Consider the following 15,126-nt stretch of genomic DNA (forward strand, 5'->3'; position numbering starts at 1 on the left):
GTTTCTAAGGCCTTTCATTAGCTGGCCCTTTTCTATTCATTAGGACTTTAATTTCATTTTTTTGCTTATATGAAAGTGTGCCAGGCTACTTTTGTCACTGGTACTCTAAGTTTTTGTTTTATGCCTTTGATCATGTTATTCCCCTGTTTTGAATAGCTTTTTCTCTGTCTCTTTCTGCCCACGGCCTACCCGTCCTTACCAATCGAATAATTTATGATCCCACCTCTTTTCTGATTCTCAGTAGCATAAGCTAATGTCAGTTTTTTTTTTTTTCTTTTTTTTTTTTTTTTTTTTTGGTACGCGGGCCTCTCACTGTTGTGGCCTCTCCCGTTGCGGAGCACAGGCTCCGGACGCGCAGGCTCAGCAGCCATGGCTCACGGGCCCAGCCGCTCCGCGGCATGTGGGATCTTCCCGGAGCGAGGCACGAACCCATGTCCCCTGCATCGGCAGGCGGACTCTCAACCACTGCGCCACCAGGGAAGCCCTAATGTCAGTTTTTAAAATCTTATTTCCTAAGCCGCATATTTCAGCCCCTGATTAGAGCCAATTTCATGTTATTTATTTTTGTCTTTTATTATCTTAGTCCTATTTTTTATGTAAGATTAGGCCTCCTAAAATTATGACAAATTTATTTTTTTTAAAAAAGAACCATATAGGGACTTCCCTGGTGGTCCAGTGGTTAAGACTCTGCGCTTCCACTGCAGGGGGCACTGGTTCCATCCCTGGTCAGGGAACTAAGATCCTGCATGCCTTGCCACACGGCCAAAAAAAAAAGGAGCATATGTTATTCGACTTGCTCAAGGTCTTCACCTTAGGGCAAGACATAGACATTAAATACCATAATTAAAAACAGAAGTAAGTCCTTATACTGCATTCGTGAGGCTCCTCTTTCTTTATTTTTTAAAGAACTCTTTCTTTGAATTCATGGTGTTTCATCCTATATACGACTGAGGTACCAGTGAGTAAAGACTGTCTAACAAAGATACAGCTTTATTGTATTAGAAGCAATTGTAATAAAACTCTTCTCATCTACTGAAATCTGGGTCTGTCTGCAAACAAGTTTTTTTTTTTTCTTTCTTTTTTTTTTTTTTGCGGTATGCGGGCCTCTCACTGTTGTGGCCTCTCCCGTTGCGGAGCACAGGCTCCGGATGCGCAGGCCCAGCGGCCATGGCTCACGGGCCCAGCCGCTCCGCGGCATATGGGATCCTCCCAGACCGGGGCACGAACCCGTATCCCCTGCATCGGCAGGCGGACTCTCAACCACTGCGCCACCAGGGAGGCCCCTGCAAACAGGTTTCAACATGAACTCATTCAGTTCTACCTGCAAGAAACTCTGTACTTTCACTTCGTACTCTAACTAAAGAAAGTGGGGGGTAAGGTAGATTTGAGTAGGAAAAGGTTCTCTTAGGCCATCAATATAATTGTGGTACAGGGAGCTTTTTGGCAGGGAGATTCAAGTCCTATCCAAAACTGTACTTATAAATATTTGTCATCAAATAGAGAATTAGCATCTTTGTATATCTCATACCTGACAAACAGGAACACACCACGTCAATGTCTTTTTTAAATTAATTAATTAATTAATTAATTTGACTGTGTCAGGTCTTAGTTGCAGCACACAGGATCTCTGTTGTGGTGCGCGGGCGGGCACAGGCTTCTCTAGTTGCGGTGCACGGGCTCCAGAGCGCACAGGCTTCTCTCTAGTTGTGGCACGTGGGCTCAGTAGTTAGCGGCACGTAGGCTTAGTTGCCCCGTGGCACGTGGGATTTTAGTTCCCCGACCAGGGATCGAACCTGCGTTCCTTGCATTGGAAGGCGGATTCTTAACCACTGGACTACCAGGGAAGGCCCTAAGTCAATATATTTTTAATTTTAACTTCTTTGTTTCAGTAACTATTTGTTAAACAACCACTACGTGTAAGACGTGCGAAAATAGTAAGGATACAATAATAGATCAAACCTAGTCCTGCATTCAGGGAGCTCTCCCAAGCCAGAGGAAATATATGTAAATAGGTAGCTGTTAATCGTGTGCTAATAGCATTAAGCTCATTTAACACCAGCCATCTTCATTTATTCATTTAAGAAGCATTTACTGACCACCACTATGTGTTAGGCACCGTGGGGTGTTGGAATATAACTATGATCAAAATAGACCAAGTCTCTACTTTCATGGAGTCATTATTCTGGTGTGGAGGTTAAGAGGAGAGAAGGGGATGGACAAAGTGAGTAAGTAAATAAGCAGCAAGTGCAGGTGGGCACTAAGTATTTTGAGGAAAATAGAAGGAAAATACACGTTATAGGATGTAACTGAGGTGGGGATGGACTTTAGGGTGGTCAGAAAATGTTTCTGAGAGAATAAATTTGAGGCAGGGAAAATAATAGCTCAAACTAGTTAGAGATCTTGGTGACAGTGGAGATAGAAGGAAATACTTGAGAAATTATTATACTTGAGAAATACAACAGAAGTAAAAATGCAGGACTCATTGATGGATTGGATGTGAGCAACAAGTTAAGGAAGGACTCAAGGATGATGCCTTCAGAGGCCAGATGGTCTTAATGCTGTGGGATTGGGTGAGATTGCCTAGAGAGAAAAGAGAAAAGAAAGTCCTGCTGGAAAGCACTGCCTCATTGAGAGGTTGAGGGGAGAAAGAGGTATTAACTAAGGAGAGTGAGGAATGGCCAGTTAGATATAAAGAAAACCAGGCGAGGGTTGACAGAGGAGACGAGGAAGGTGTTTCTGGGAGGATGGAGCCGTTAATTTTGTTGATTACTGCCACGATTTCCAGTTATTTGGGACCACAGAAGTGTCTGTTGGCTTCAGTTATATAGAGGTTTGTCAGTGACCTTGATGAAAGCTCTCGTAGTGATAGGGTAGAGAAAGACGTCAGATTTAGTAGTGTGAATGGGAGGTGAGAAAGTGGAGACACATCTGTGGGCAAATATTCTGAGAAATTTTGCTGTGAAAGGGGAGTGTAGAAATGATGAAGCAGTTGCAGGGGATTGGGGAATTAAGAGAGGGTTCTTTTAAGTTGGGAAATTCTAGAGTATCTTTGTATGCTAATAGGAATGGTACATCAGTGATTCGTTGATGATACAGGAGAAGGAGGGGATGACTGAAGAAGTTATCTTTAGAAGAGAAACGAGAGTGGGATTCAGAGCACATACAGGGGATTGGCCTTGGATGAGAGCTGAGCTATTTGTTCCTTACGATAGGAGACACAACAGTATACATGCAGATAGGTTAACAGATACGGTATTTGGAAAATGAGGGGTTACTGTCTGATTACTTTTATTTTATAATTGAGGAATGAGGTGAGATTATCAACAGAGAGTAGGGTGGAGAGAGGGGTGCGTGATACTTGAGCAGAGAAGAGGAGATGTGAAATAACGTTCTCAGAGATGGAAAGTCAACCTACTAAGAAAAATCAGATTGATAGGTAGGACATAGTGCCTGTTTGAGATCTTTGGCCATGAATTTGAAGAGCAAATAGCATAGTTTTGTGATTGTTTTTTTCCCCCCTTCTGGCAACATTGAGCTGCTGGAATAGACAAAGTGAGTGATTGGAGTCAATGAGGGTTGGGATTTTGCCAGGCTCGTACAAAGAAGGATTAGAGCAGCAAGATACTTGAGAGTATTTGCAAAACAATCATGATGGATCGCTGACCAATGGTAAGACATGAGTGGAGACAGGAGGGGGTCATGGACAATGAAAAAGTAGTCAGTGGATTAGAGATACCAGTGAGGCTAAAGGATTTTTGCAGTGGGAATTCTAGAGTAAGGAAGGTGGGAGTGAGGGAGGGAGATAGTTGAAGGTGATACTTTGAAAGTGCTGCAGCTTATTGGTCATGATAAGGTCATGGTTGTGACTGTGGTGGTCACAGTCACAGTACTAAGAGGTCAGTACTGATGCTACTCAGAGGAAGACTGAGTCAGGAACTAAAGTCCTCAGTGAGTGAGGTCAGATTCATAGATGCCAGCAATAAGGAAGAATAGGAAAGGCTCACAGTGAGCTGGCTGGGCAGCATGACCTTCAATGGGACTGGGGTATTTTGAGGAGGAAGGAGAAGACAGGTTGGAAGCCGCAGTGAGGAGGAAGGAGCACATCCTTCCTGCTTTGGAGGTCGGGGAGTACGAGAGGAAAAAAGGCCTCTTGAGAAGCCTGCAGGAGAAACTAGGTTTCTGTGAAGATTTGCAGGTGAGGAGAATGTTCAGAGAAGAGGTTGCGGTTCCAGGTGAGCGCAGTAGTCCCAGAGGGCATACTGAAAGGGTTTCGGAGGGAGGAGAGGTAGTGGGTTGGGTCCAGTCAGATGTACACATCAGTGATTATGGATAACCTAGGAGTCTTGGATGTTGGGCTGTGACCGAGGTGAACAAGGATGGGAGATATGGCAGGATTAGCCCCTGACAGCCTGTTAAGAAAGGTGGGCAGTTTACCTTAGTTTGTTGAGATGACCTTGGGCAGATGGCGAGGGATCGTGAAATATGCAGTGACCTCTCTCACTTGCGTAGAGTAGTTAGCCAGGAAAGGCTAAAGCTAAGATCTGAAATGTTGCTATGGAGTTGTACTTTGCTAATCAATGTTTTTAAAAACATCTGTTTAACAGCACACAAATTCTAGGTCCTAAATTCCAATACATGTGTTCATGTTGTATCTTCTTGAAATATGTAGTAGGCATCCTGACTATATTCTATCAAGTATGTGTTGAGCGCCTACTATGTGTCAGGTTCTCTTTTAGGAATTACAAACATAAGGTGCTACCTCTGTTTTTCAGTTGCTCACATTCCATCCAGCTCAAGAGTTCTTAACATTAAACTCCCTGAAAACTACATGCATTTTTACATGTATATGGGCCTTTTCGTCTTTTTTAAGGACTGGGGGGAGAAGGAAAGGTCCATAGCCCTTTATCAGATTCTCGGGGGGGGGGGTGGGTCCCTTTATTTAAGGACCACTGGTCTACTAGTAGAGAAAGACCCATAAACTAATAACTGTAATGCAGTGTAATTACTGCCATCACAGAGCAAAATAAAGGAGGAACAAATTTACCGTGAAGAATAAGTTCACTAATTTAGTATACATTTATTTATTGAGGAACTTAGTAGCCTCCATTCTAGGTAATTTACACATTATTTGAAATCTTCCAACATCCTTTTTATGTATATATTAATACTCATGATTTATAGACTAGGATACATAAGTGAGGAAAAGTTAATTAACTTGCCCAGAACCACATACGAGTAGATTCAAATACGCGTCTGTCTGATTCCAAAATCTACTACTTTTCATTAAACCACACTGGGGAGCCACTGAAGGACTCTTTGTAAACAGGAGTGTGTAAGATTATGTTTGTACCTTTACGCTTAGCCATGATGGAAATACGTCTTTAAAATGACTTTTATGTTTAACTATGTTTTTATTTCTATTGAAAGAACCTTTTGGATTGTTGTTATCGGACCGAAAAAAATGACATCTATTATCAAATTAACTACCCTTTCTGGGGTCCAGGAAGAGTCTGCTCTTTGCTATCTTCTCCAAGTCGATGAGTTTAGATTTTTATTGGACTGTGGCTGGGATGAGCACTTTTCTATGGATATTATAGATTCCCTGAGGAAGTAAGTTACTGTTAATATTTCCACCCTTTTAGTAAATCAACTTCTCTTTTTTATGCTGTTATACCATTTTGATGTTACACAGTATTTGCTTTTTTGCTCTAATTTAGTTGATAGTAAAATATTTAGTTTTACTTATGCCGAAGAGCCAAATACTGACTGTTTTTTTGTGTGTGTAGTTTTGATTGACTCAAGCTGTGTTTATTGAAATTCAGCAAAATATTAAGTTAATTGTTACTTGCCCGATGGAACTCAGTAGAAATTTTGGCACCCTAATTTTAGAAAAAGAGTAAGATTAAGTTTATAAGAATTTGAAGAGAGGAAAAACCTTCCTTGTAAAAGTTCTTCAGTCAAATCACATTAGCTTATTTTCTATTATCTTTTGATGCAATTCCTGTTATCTTTTGATTCAGTTTGAGAACTGGTGCTTAGAATAAAGACCATGAGATACAAAGGGATACTAATCCATCAAAGAAAAATTTAGTTACGTTAGCAGTATTGTACTAATTATGGAACGAACCAGGACTTAAACATTTAAAATACTTAAAACTTGTAGCAAAAATTTTTTTTCTTATTTTTTTGTCGATGAGAACATATTATTCATTGACTAATTGAAGTTTTACTATCATGAATATACTGTCAGTCACCATGCTAAAAAGCTGAGACAAAAATCCATAATAAATATGTGGCCTTTTAAATCTCCTTTCCTTAACAATTTCTTAAATTCTAAGCTGAGTTCTTGAACTTACGTTAATAGTATTCAAGATAGCCACTTGAAATCAGCCTATGTGTGGTGTCTACTGTTTCCCTTTCTTTTTCCTTTTTTAAAAACATGTGTCTAGACACTATATATTTATGTGCAACTTATACCATAGTTTTGATCTCTATGTAGGACAGGGGTAGTAATAATTGGAATTCATAGGTAACATAATTTTAGCTCTTAGTTTTTCTCTTTTACCCCAGCATAGTCTTCGATTCAGAGTACTGAGAGGAATCAGAACTGGCAAATTAATTTTGAGTATCCTGCCATTACCCTTGGGAACAAGACCGAGAAATAGTCATTTTGATTGTGTTCTAGGCATGTGCACCAGATTGATGCAGTACTGTTATCTCACCCCGATCCTCTCCATCTTGGCGCCCTTCCGTATGCTGTCGGAAAGTTGGGTCTGAACTGTGCCATCTATGCAACCATTCCTGTTTATAAAATGGGGCAGATGTTCATGTATGATCTTTATCAGGTAACTTAAGCAATTAAAAAAAAGTTTTTAACACTCCTGCAGTGAGCATTTTTGACCTTTTATTTGTGTTGTTCTTTTAGTCCCGACACAATACAGAAGATTTTACCCTCTTTACACTAGATGATGTGGATGCAGCCTTTGATAAAATACAACAGTTAAAATTCTCTCAGATTGTGAATTTGAAAGGTAAAACATGTTTCCAGTAGTAAATAATTGGACTAATGGGGTTTAAACTACTGAAAAGTACAAGGGGACTTTGTCATAAAAAATTATAGGCACTATTGTCTGAAGAGTAAAAAATTAGCATTTTTTTCATAGGGAACTGTGAAATTTCCCGAAGTCATTTGAATTTTAAAATATTCCAGACTATATTCTAACAAAATGTAACAGCTCAGGCCTTTTCACATTTCATTTGGGAAACACTTATTGAGTGTTTACTGTATATAGCGCACAAAGGTAAGTGTGGCCAGATTCTCTTCCTAAGAGCTCGCAGTTAAGTTGAGGACAGCAGATCAGATGTAGGTTGAGTAGCTCAGATGACTAAAGGTAGTGACTGAAGTAAATGAAGTGCTATGGCAGCACAGAGTAGAACATGCCTGAATTCTAGAATTGAACATTAAAAGAAAATTGTCATTTAATTAGGTTAGGAAGTCATATATTAAGTATACATTTTTCATCTATAGAGAGAATTATATTAAAACATTTTCATAAATTTGAACCCATAAGTACGAAAAAATGGCACAAAATGGACTCTGAAGATTAGCCAGGAAGTAACAATGGTCTTAACAGTTTTGCTTGTACTTGTTTTCTATACGATACATTCTTTACCATAATGAGATAAGAATTGTCAATTTAGAGGTTAGCGAAGATGGAAACACTTGATAATTATGTGCACAATAGAAATATTAAAATTTATTAGTTCATGCTAAGTTATTAAATAGTAATGGCAATCTCTAGCCTTCTATTTATCAGCACAGATATATGTGCAAGAATATATAATAAAATGACAAGAGTGCCTGCATGAAGGTATGGGGTAGCTGGGGGACAGGTGGGTGAGACTTGCATTTCACTGTATGCCTTTTTACTTTTGAATTTTGTATCATTGCATATGTTACCTATTTAAAAATAGCTAAAAATAAATAAACTTTCTTTAGGGTTGTAAAAAGAAATCTGAGTACTGTCATTATCTTGCTGACATAGGTAAAGGACATGGCTTGTCTATCACACCTCTGCCAGCTGGTCATATGATAGGTGGAACAATATGGAAGATAGTCAAAGATGGAGAAGAAGAAATTGTTTATGCAGTTGACTTCAACCACAAGAGGGAGATGTAGGTATATCAAGACAAAAGCTAATGGAAATGCAATGCGTATTATTTCATTCTTTGGAGGGAAAATTAGAAACAAAGTTATTTTTTTAACTAGAAATCTAGAGCAATTTAAGAACACCAAACAGTGAATGTTTTCCGAGTTATTTGCATTGTAAGGGAAAAAGTTTGATATGAGATAAAAGGCATTGTTTTGAAATTTACGTGCAAATATCCACTCTATAAAACAGATATCTCTCTGGAGATGTTGCAAAGGAGATTAATTTTTGTACAACAAATTATATTTTATATATTCTTGACCTGCTATTTAGAGGAACTTTGCAGGTGGGGTGTTTTTGTTTTTTTTGTTTTTGATAAAGTCATTAATAACATCTAATATAACTATATTTAAAGTCAGACTCCCTTTAAAAGGGGACACAGTAGTTTAATTTTAAAACTTCATTTTGTACTTATAGCATTTCTATAAAATTGTTTTGGCTTCTTTTGTAATTTCTGTACATCAAGTACATAGCTATTCTGTATTAGATTACAGTATCCTCAAGATCTTTTGTATCTTATTAAGAAGTATTTAAGACTAATAAGTTGAATTTTAGGCTCTTGTCATCACAGGTTAATGAGGAAAGATGGGTATTTGAGTAAATGGTATTCAAACATTTTGGGAAAAAACTTGGTTTGTGGTTCTTTTTTTTTTACCGCATAATGAAATAAATTTCAGTTGGATTAGAATTAAATAGAAAATGAAACAGTATTGGTGAGTCTGATCTCTTGATTTGGAAAAGACTTTGTAAGCAGAGAGGCAGTGGACCAAGTTGCAAAGGAAGACTGCTAGATTTGATTACATACAGGTTTAAAATGTCTGAAACAAACTAAATTAAAGACCTATGAACGAGGGAAAATATTTACCTCAAGTTGAGCAAAGACTTATTTATAAGACCAGGTATTAATCAATCAAAAAGATACCAGTTGCAAAATGGACAAAAGTTATAAAGTCAAAAAAGAAAAAATTTAAATGATAATGATTTTTTAAATTAAATACTGTTAAAATTGTTTTTAAATGGTAGTATTCTTCTGGGAAATATTTAGTGAGTTGGTCATTCTTTCTGGTTGACCCTTTCTGGAAAAGGGAGAGCTTTCTGAAAAAGGTTAAACCTTTCTGGAAAGCCATTTAGCAATATCATATATTCTAGTAAACACATTTCTAGGAATGTGCCCTAAAGAAACAACTAGAAATGCAATTGAAGCTTTTTGCAAAAGTTTTCTTTGACAGATTATTTATAATGGCAAAAAAAGTAAACTAAATATCAATAAAGGGAAATGACCAAATAAATATTGTACAAACACAGCAGAAAGCTTTTATAATTATTAAAAATCAGATTTAGAAAATGATTTTAATGTCATGGGAGAAAACTAGGATATAGAACTGAGTATATAATCATATACATGGGATATCACCTTTGTAAAACACATATACCTATATACGCATAGAAAAATTTATGTACTTAGAAGATATACCCCAAAATATTATATCGATTATCTTTTGAGTGATGGTACTCTGGAAGAGCTTAATTTTCTTTTTTTGAATCTACCAGATTTTCATATCAAGGGACATGTATACTTTTATAGTTAGAAAGGGAAAAAACCTTATAAAAGAAGTTATTTTTTAGGTAAGAAGAGCTATTGTTTATTTGAAATGATGTAAAGTATTCCTCTTCCTCAACTTTGTTATAGCCACTTAAATGGATGTTCCCTGGAAATGCTAAGCAGACCCTCTCTACTTATCACAGATTCATTTAATGCTACGTATGTGCAGCCCAGGAGAAAACAAAGAGACGAGCAACTTCTGAGTATGTATTGCATACTGTCCTTTGTACAGAGCTGTGGAAGTGCATGGTAGTATGAATTACTGTTTATTCTGTTCTGTTTGACATTTTTCTTGTCATATGAGATTGGCTAACTCTAGTATTTTTGAAAAAATATTATGTGACCATATCAGTATTTTTACAGAAAGATGCTTTAATTGGTTTGAATTTAACTAATCTAAACTATAAATGTGTGTGTATAAATATGGGAATTATGTTTTATAATGAAGTTCATTGAGGTAGGCAGGTAAGACCAGAGTGACCTGGAAACCCAAGGCTGATTGCATTTGCCCTATTCACCCAATTTTCCCAGTATACTATACAAATGTCATTTTCTATGTGTACTGTGGGTGAAAGGGTTGGAAACCACCAATTTATAATTTTTCAATGGAAAAAAAAATTGAGAGTTAATGGCATTCTTATAAACTATAGTCTTTATAGTAAAAACATGGAGATAAAGTTATCTTTAATTTTATAGCAAAGTATTGTTATGTTCTATAAGGATTTACATTCTTGTTTTCTAGCAAATGTCCTGGAAACACTTCGAGGTGATGGAAATGTGTTAATAGCAGTGGACACTGCAGGCAGAGTTTTGGAACTTGCTCAACTCCTTGATCAAATCTGGAGAACTAAAGATGCAGGATTGGGTGTTTACTCATTGGCACTCCTAAATAATGTCAGTTATAATGTGGTGGAGTTTTCTAAGTCCCAGGTTTGTTTTCATGTTATCATTTGTAATAAAGGTGTTTGCTACAGAGATTGGGCTTATGGAAAACAATGTGTTAATTGCTCTTTGGATTTTCTTTTTCTCTTGGGGTTGATGATAATAATGTTGGTAATGATGATGATGATGATAAAAACTAAAAATCAACCACTTACTGTTCTGTACACTTTGTGTATTATTTTCATTTAATCCTTATATATCCTATGAAGTAGGTTCTGTTTTTGTCCCCATTTTACAGATTGGGCAACTTGGTTCTCTAATGCTTAGTATCACAATCTGTAAAATGACGGCAAAAATAGAACCTACTTCATAGGATATAATTGTTAGAATCTGTTTTTCACTTCCTTTTGGATAAGCTCTTTCTCTTGAAGTAGCAATGTCTGGGGTAAGATATTCATTTAGAACTTATATACTGCCTTCTGAATAGGATTTAAGGTGACTTATAACTGAAACATAATGCAAAATTAGATTTCTAGGGATGAACAGTGGTCTGGGAAGATCTGATGGGGAATAGAAACAGACAAGCTGCTTATTAACATGGTACAACTATAAGCAACCATTGGTGGAAAAAAGACTTTAAACAAGATGGAACTTGAACTCTTTGACTATTGTAAGATACATTGAGGTTATAATACAGTATTTTCTAATTATTGTCACCTTTTCCCTCCATATTAGGTAGAATGGATGAGTGATAAATTGATGAGATGTTTTGAAGACAAAAGAAATAATCCATTTCAGTTTCGTCATCTCTCTCTATGTCATGGTCTTTCTGACTTGGCTCGAGTACCTAGCCCTAAAGTGGTACTTGCCAGCCAGCCCGACCTGGAATGTGGATTTTCAAGAGATCTCTTTATTCAGTGGTGCCAGGACCCTAAAAACTCGATCATTCTAACTTACAGAACTACTCCTGGGACTTTAGCACGTTTCCTAATTGATAATCCTTCTGAAAAAATTACAGAAATAGAGGTAAGTGCTTGTATGTGAACTTTATCTTTTTTCTCTTTTGGCTGCACTGTGTGGCGTGTGAAATCTTAGTTCCCTGACCAGGGATTGAACCCATGCCCCTTGCAGTGGAAGCATGGAGTCTTAACCACTGGACTGCCATGGAAGTCCATGAACCTTATCTTAAAATTGTTTGGGGGGTACATTATACAAGATGTTTATAACAGTGACCCAAAATAAAACTTGAAGTTGTTTCAGGATTTTTAACTAACAGTAGAGAGGCTTTAATAGCACACATTTCAGAGCTCCTTAATTGGAAACTCTCAGTATTGAACCCTTCCATGGTATCCTCTGGAACCATACCCAGAGAGTATACATATGTGCTGTATTCTTATTCACTCTTTGAAAAATTCCTTTCACATCCTTCCTGTAATTGAAATCTGGCTATTTCCTAATGATTTCTTTTTCCTGTAGCCTTCTCTTTCATGCTTCGTGTACTTTGGGTGGGGTAGGTATCCTTGTTCTGCGTTGCAGCTTTCAAGCCATTCTCTTCCCTCTGTAGTTCATGCCATCAGCCTTGAAAATACACTGACCCCTCCTTGTTTCAGACACTGATCTCTTGGTCATTCTCTGTTGTTCATCGGTGACTTTAGACCCTGGTTCACAGTCTTCCAGTCCGCTCATACTCAGGACTCTATTCTTGATGACCTTAGCATCCATATATATGATTTATCCAGTTTCTTGGCCCTCTCAGTTCCTTGACACCTTATTTCTTAATGATCCTGTCCTCCAGTCCACCTCAGCCATCCCTTCCCATAATCCTGCTGTCCACTCCCATGGTCATACCTTTAACCTCGTTATGATCTCCAGATCTCTCCCTCAAGCATCCCACTCTGGTCTCATAGCTGACTTTCTCTAGTACTCTCATGCCAACAGTTCTTTGGTCCCATTGGGACTTTCAGTTCATGAACCTCACCACTTCTGCTAATCATCATTGTTCCATCTTCTGGCTGTGTTGGGTCTTCATTGCTGCACACAGGCTTTCTCTAGTTGCGGTGAGCGGGGGCTACTCTTCGTTGCGGTGCGTGGGCTTCTCATTGCAGTGGCTTCTCTCTTGCGGGGCACGGGCTCTAGGCGCGCGGGCTTCAGCAGTTGTGGCGTGTGGGCTCAGTAGTTGTGGTTCACGGGCTCTGGAGCGCAGGCTTGGTAGTTGTGGCACGCGGGCATGGTTGCTCTGTGGCATGTGGGATCCTCCCAGACCAGGGCTCGAACCCGTGTCCTGTGCATTGGCAGGCGGACTCCCAACCACTGCGCCACCAGGGAATCCCCATATGTCTAGGGTTCTTTGCCCTCTCACCTTGTTAGGGGTATTTCTTCTGTAGTTATTCTTTTTCTCTCCATTATCTATCACCTTTTCCCTCTACTTGGTGACATCCAAAATAATTTTTACTATTCCTCCTCTATTCCCAAACTTGTTCTTCTCTGAGTCTTCCTCATGTCATGGACTAGCAGTGCTTTCCACATATTTATTCAAGCCCCAAATACAGAAATTTAAAAAATGTTCATTGAAGTGTAATATATACTGAAAAGTTTGCATATTGTAAGTGTACAGCGTGATGAATTTTCACAAATTGAACACACCTGTCTAGCTTATACCCAGACCAAGAAACAGACTATTACCAGTACTCCAGATGCCCCCTTTCTGATCCTCCCTATCCTTCCAAGGGTAACCACTATCCAGGCTTCTAATGCGCAGATTATTAAAATTTATTTTCAGTTCCTTACTTTTCTCTCACTACCCATATCCAATCCAGCAGCAAGTCCTATTGACTCAACCTCCAGATATATCCTAAATCTGTCTACTTTTCTCCATCTCCACTCCCAATCATCCTAGCCCATGCTAAGTGGTGTTGCCTGGACTGTGCAGTGGTTTTCTAATTGGTTTTGCTGTTTTTACTTTTATACTCCCTTAATCCTTTCTTCTCATAGCGGCCAAAGACATATCTTTCCCTTTCACTCTGTCTCTCATTTTATTGTGGTAAAGCCACATAACATTAAATCTACCATCTGAACCATTTTTAAGGGTCCAGCACAGCAGTGTTAACTACATGAACATTGGTGTACAATAGATCTCTAGAACTTTTCATCTTGCAAAAAGTTCTATACCCATTGAACAACTCCTAAAGGCATCTTTTAAAAATTCATCATTTCATATCATTCCCTTGCTTAAACCCTCAGGTAGCTTCCTCCTACTCTTTGAATAAAATTCACACTCCTTACCTGGGCTTTCAAGATCCCACTGATCTGATCTCCACCCACTTTTCTGACCATATCTCATTCTATTTTCTTTATGCTCTACACTGCTTCACTGCATCAGGGTCTCCTGCCTCTGATGTTCCTTCCCAGCTTTGCACTTGGTCACTCCTTGTCATTCAAGTCTCAGTTTAAAGGTCACCTCCTCAGGTAGGGCTTCTCTGGCTACCAGTCTACTACTCAGTTAGTTGCCAACCCATCACATTATTTTTCCTAGCTCCCATTACTATCTGATATTTTCCTTTGTTTGTTGTCTTCCTTTTCCTACTGCCAACTAGAATACAAGTTCCATGAGAAAGGGATCTTGTTTTTTTATATCCCTAGCACCCAGAACAGTGCTTGGTACATTGACGGTCCTCAATAAATGTGTTGGTTGAATTCATGAATGACCAAATAGGTGAATAGGCAATAAGCCAGATTTCTTATCATGTTAGATAAGAGTTTACTATGTATGGTATTTTTTCATCTACATTTATCACTCTAGAGTCAAATCTTACTCATTTAAGAAGAGCAAAAACAGTAAATGAATAAGGATTAATGAATTGGAGTAAATTTGATTAGGAAAAAGGAATTACTTGGAGGTAATACAGTGAAGGACTAGGGGGAAAAACATCTTAGGGTTGATTATTCTAGAAATGTGTTTCTGAATATAGCCATTAACTTTAGATACCTTAAATGAAAAATAAGATGGAGAGTAAAATTTATTATAGCAACAGGCATAAACTAAATCATGAGGTAAATGTTCTGTCAAAGTTTATTTGTGGTTAAGGTAGAGATCTGTGTAAATTGCTGAGAGTGTGTACTACAGGAAAATAATGACACTTTTCTAAATTGAACTTATTTCCAAGTAAGCAAATGTGGGATGCCAGGTGTAACATGTAAATCACTCTTTCATCCTATATAGTAGAAACACTTGATTTTGGTTTAATTTTTTTGTTGTTGCTTTTTATTTTAAAATAATTTCAACATTAACAGAAAAGTTATAAAAAATAGCATACCCAGATTTCCCAATTGTCAGCATTTTACGGTATTTGCCTTATGACTTCTTTTTATACATATGGACACAATATTAGACATTTTTTTGTAAGTAAGCTGCAGATATTCCATCATTACCTC

General features: G+C 38.0%; 1 protein-coding gene across 4 annotated transcripts in view; it reads left to right on the forward strand.

Moving 5' to 3' along the window:
• CPSF2 (cleavage and polyadenylation specific factor 2) overlaps nt 1–15,126 on the forward strand; it is a 31,168-nt gene that overhangs the window by 2,876 nt on the left and 13,166 nt on the right. For 2 of the 4 annotated variants that reach the window (XM_081230035.1, XM_081230036.1), the window contains exons 2-8: nt 5,428–5,610; nt 6,686–6,845; nt 6,926–7,031; nt 8,046–8,175; nt 9,901–10,016; nt 10,556–10,743; nt 11,431–11,721. In XM_081230035.1, coding sequence (XP_081086161.1) covers nt 5,462–5,610; nt 6,686–6,845; nt 6,926–7,031; nt 8,046–8,175; nt 9,901–10,016; nt 10,556–10,743; nt 11,431–11,721 — 1,140 coding nt within the window. In that variant the 5' untranslated portion in view covers nt 5,428–5,461. Of the gene's footprint in view, nt 1–880; nt 959–5,427; nt 5,611–6,685; nt 6,846–6,925; nt 7,032–8,045; nt 8,176–9,900; nt 10,017–10,555; nt 10,744–11,430; nt 11,722–15,126 lie in introns of those variants that run through there. The other 2 variants (XM_081230034.1, XM_081230037.1) reach the window with 2 other exon arrangements.

This window comes from Mesoplodon bidens (genome assembly GCF_964165515.1).
Source record: "Mesoplodon bidens genome assembly, chromosome: 3".
Lineage (NCBI taxonomy): Eukaryota > Metazoa > Chordata > Mammalia > Artiodactyla > Ziphiidae > Mesoplodon > Mesoplodon bidens.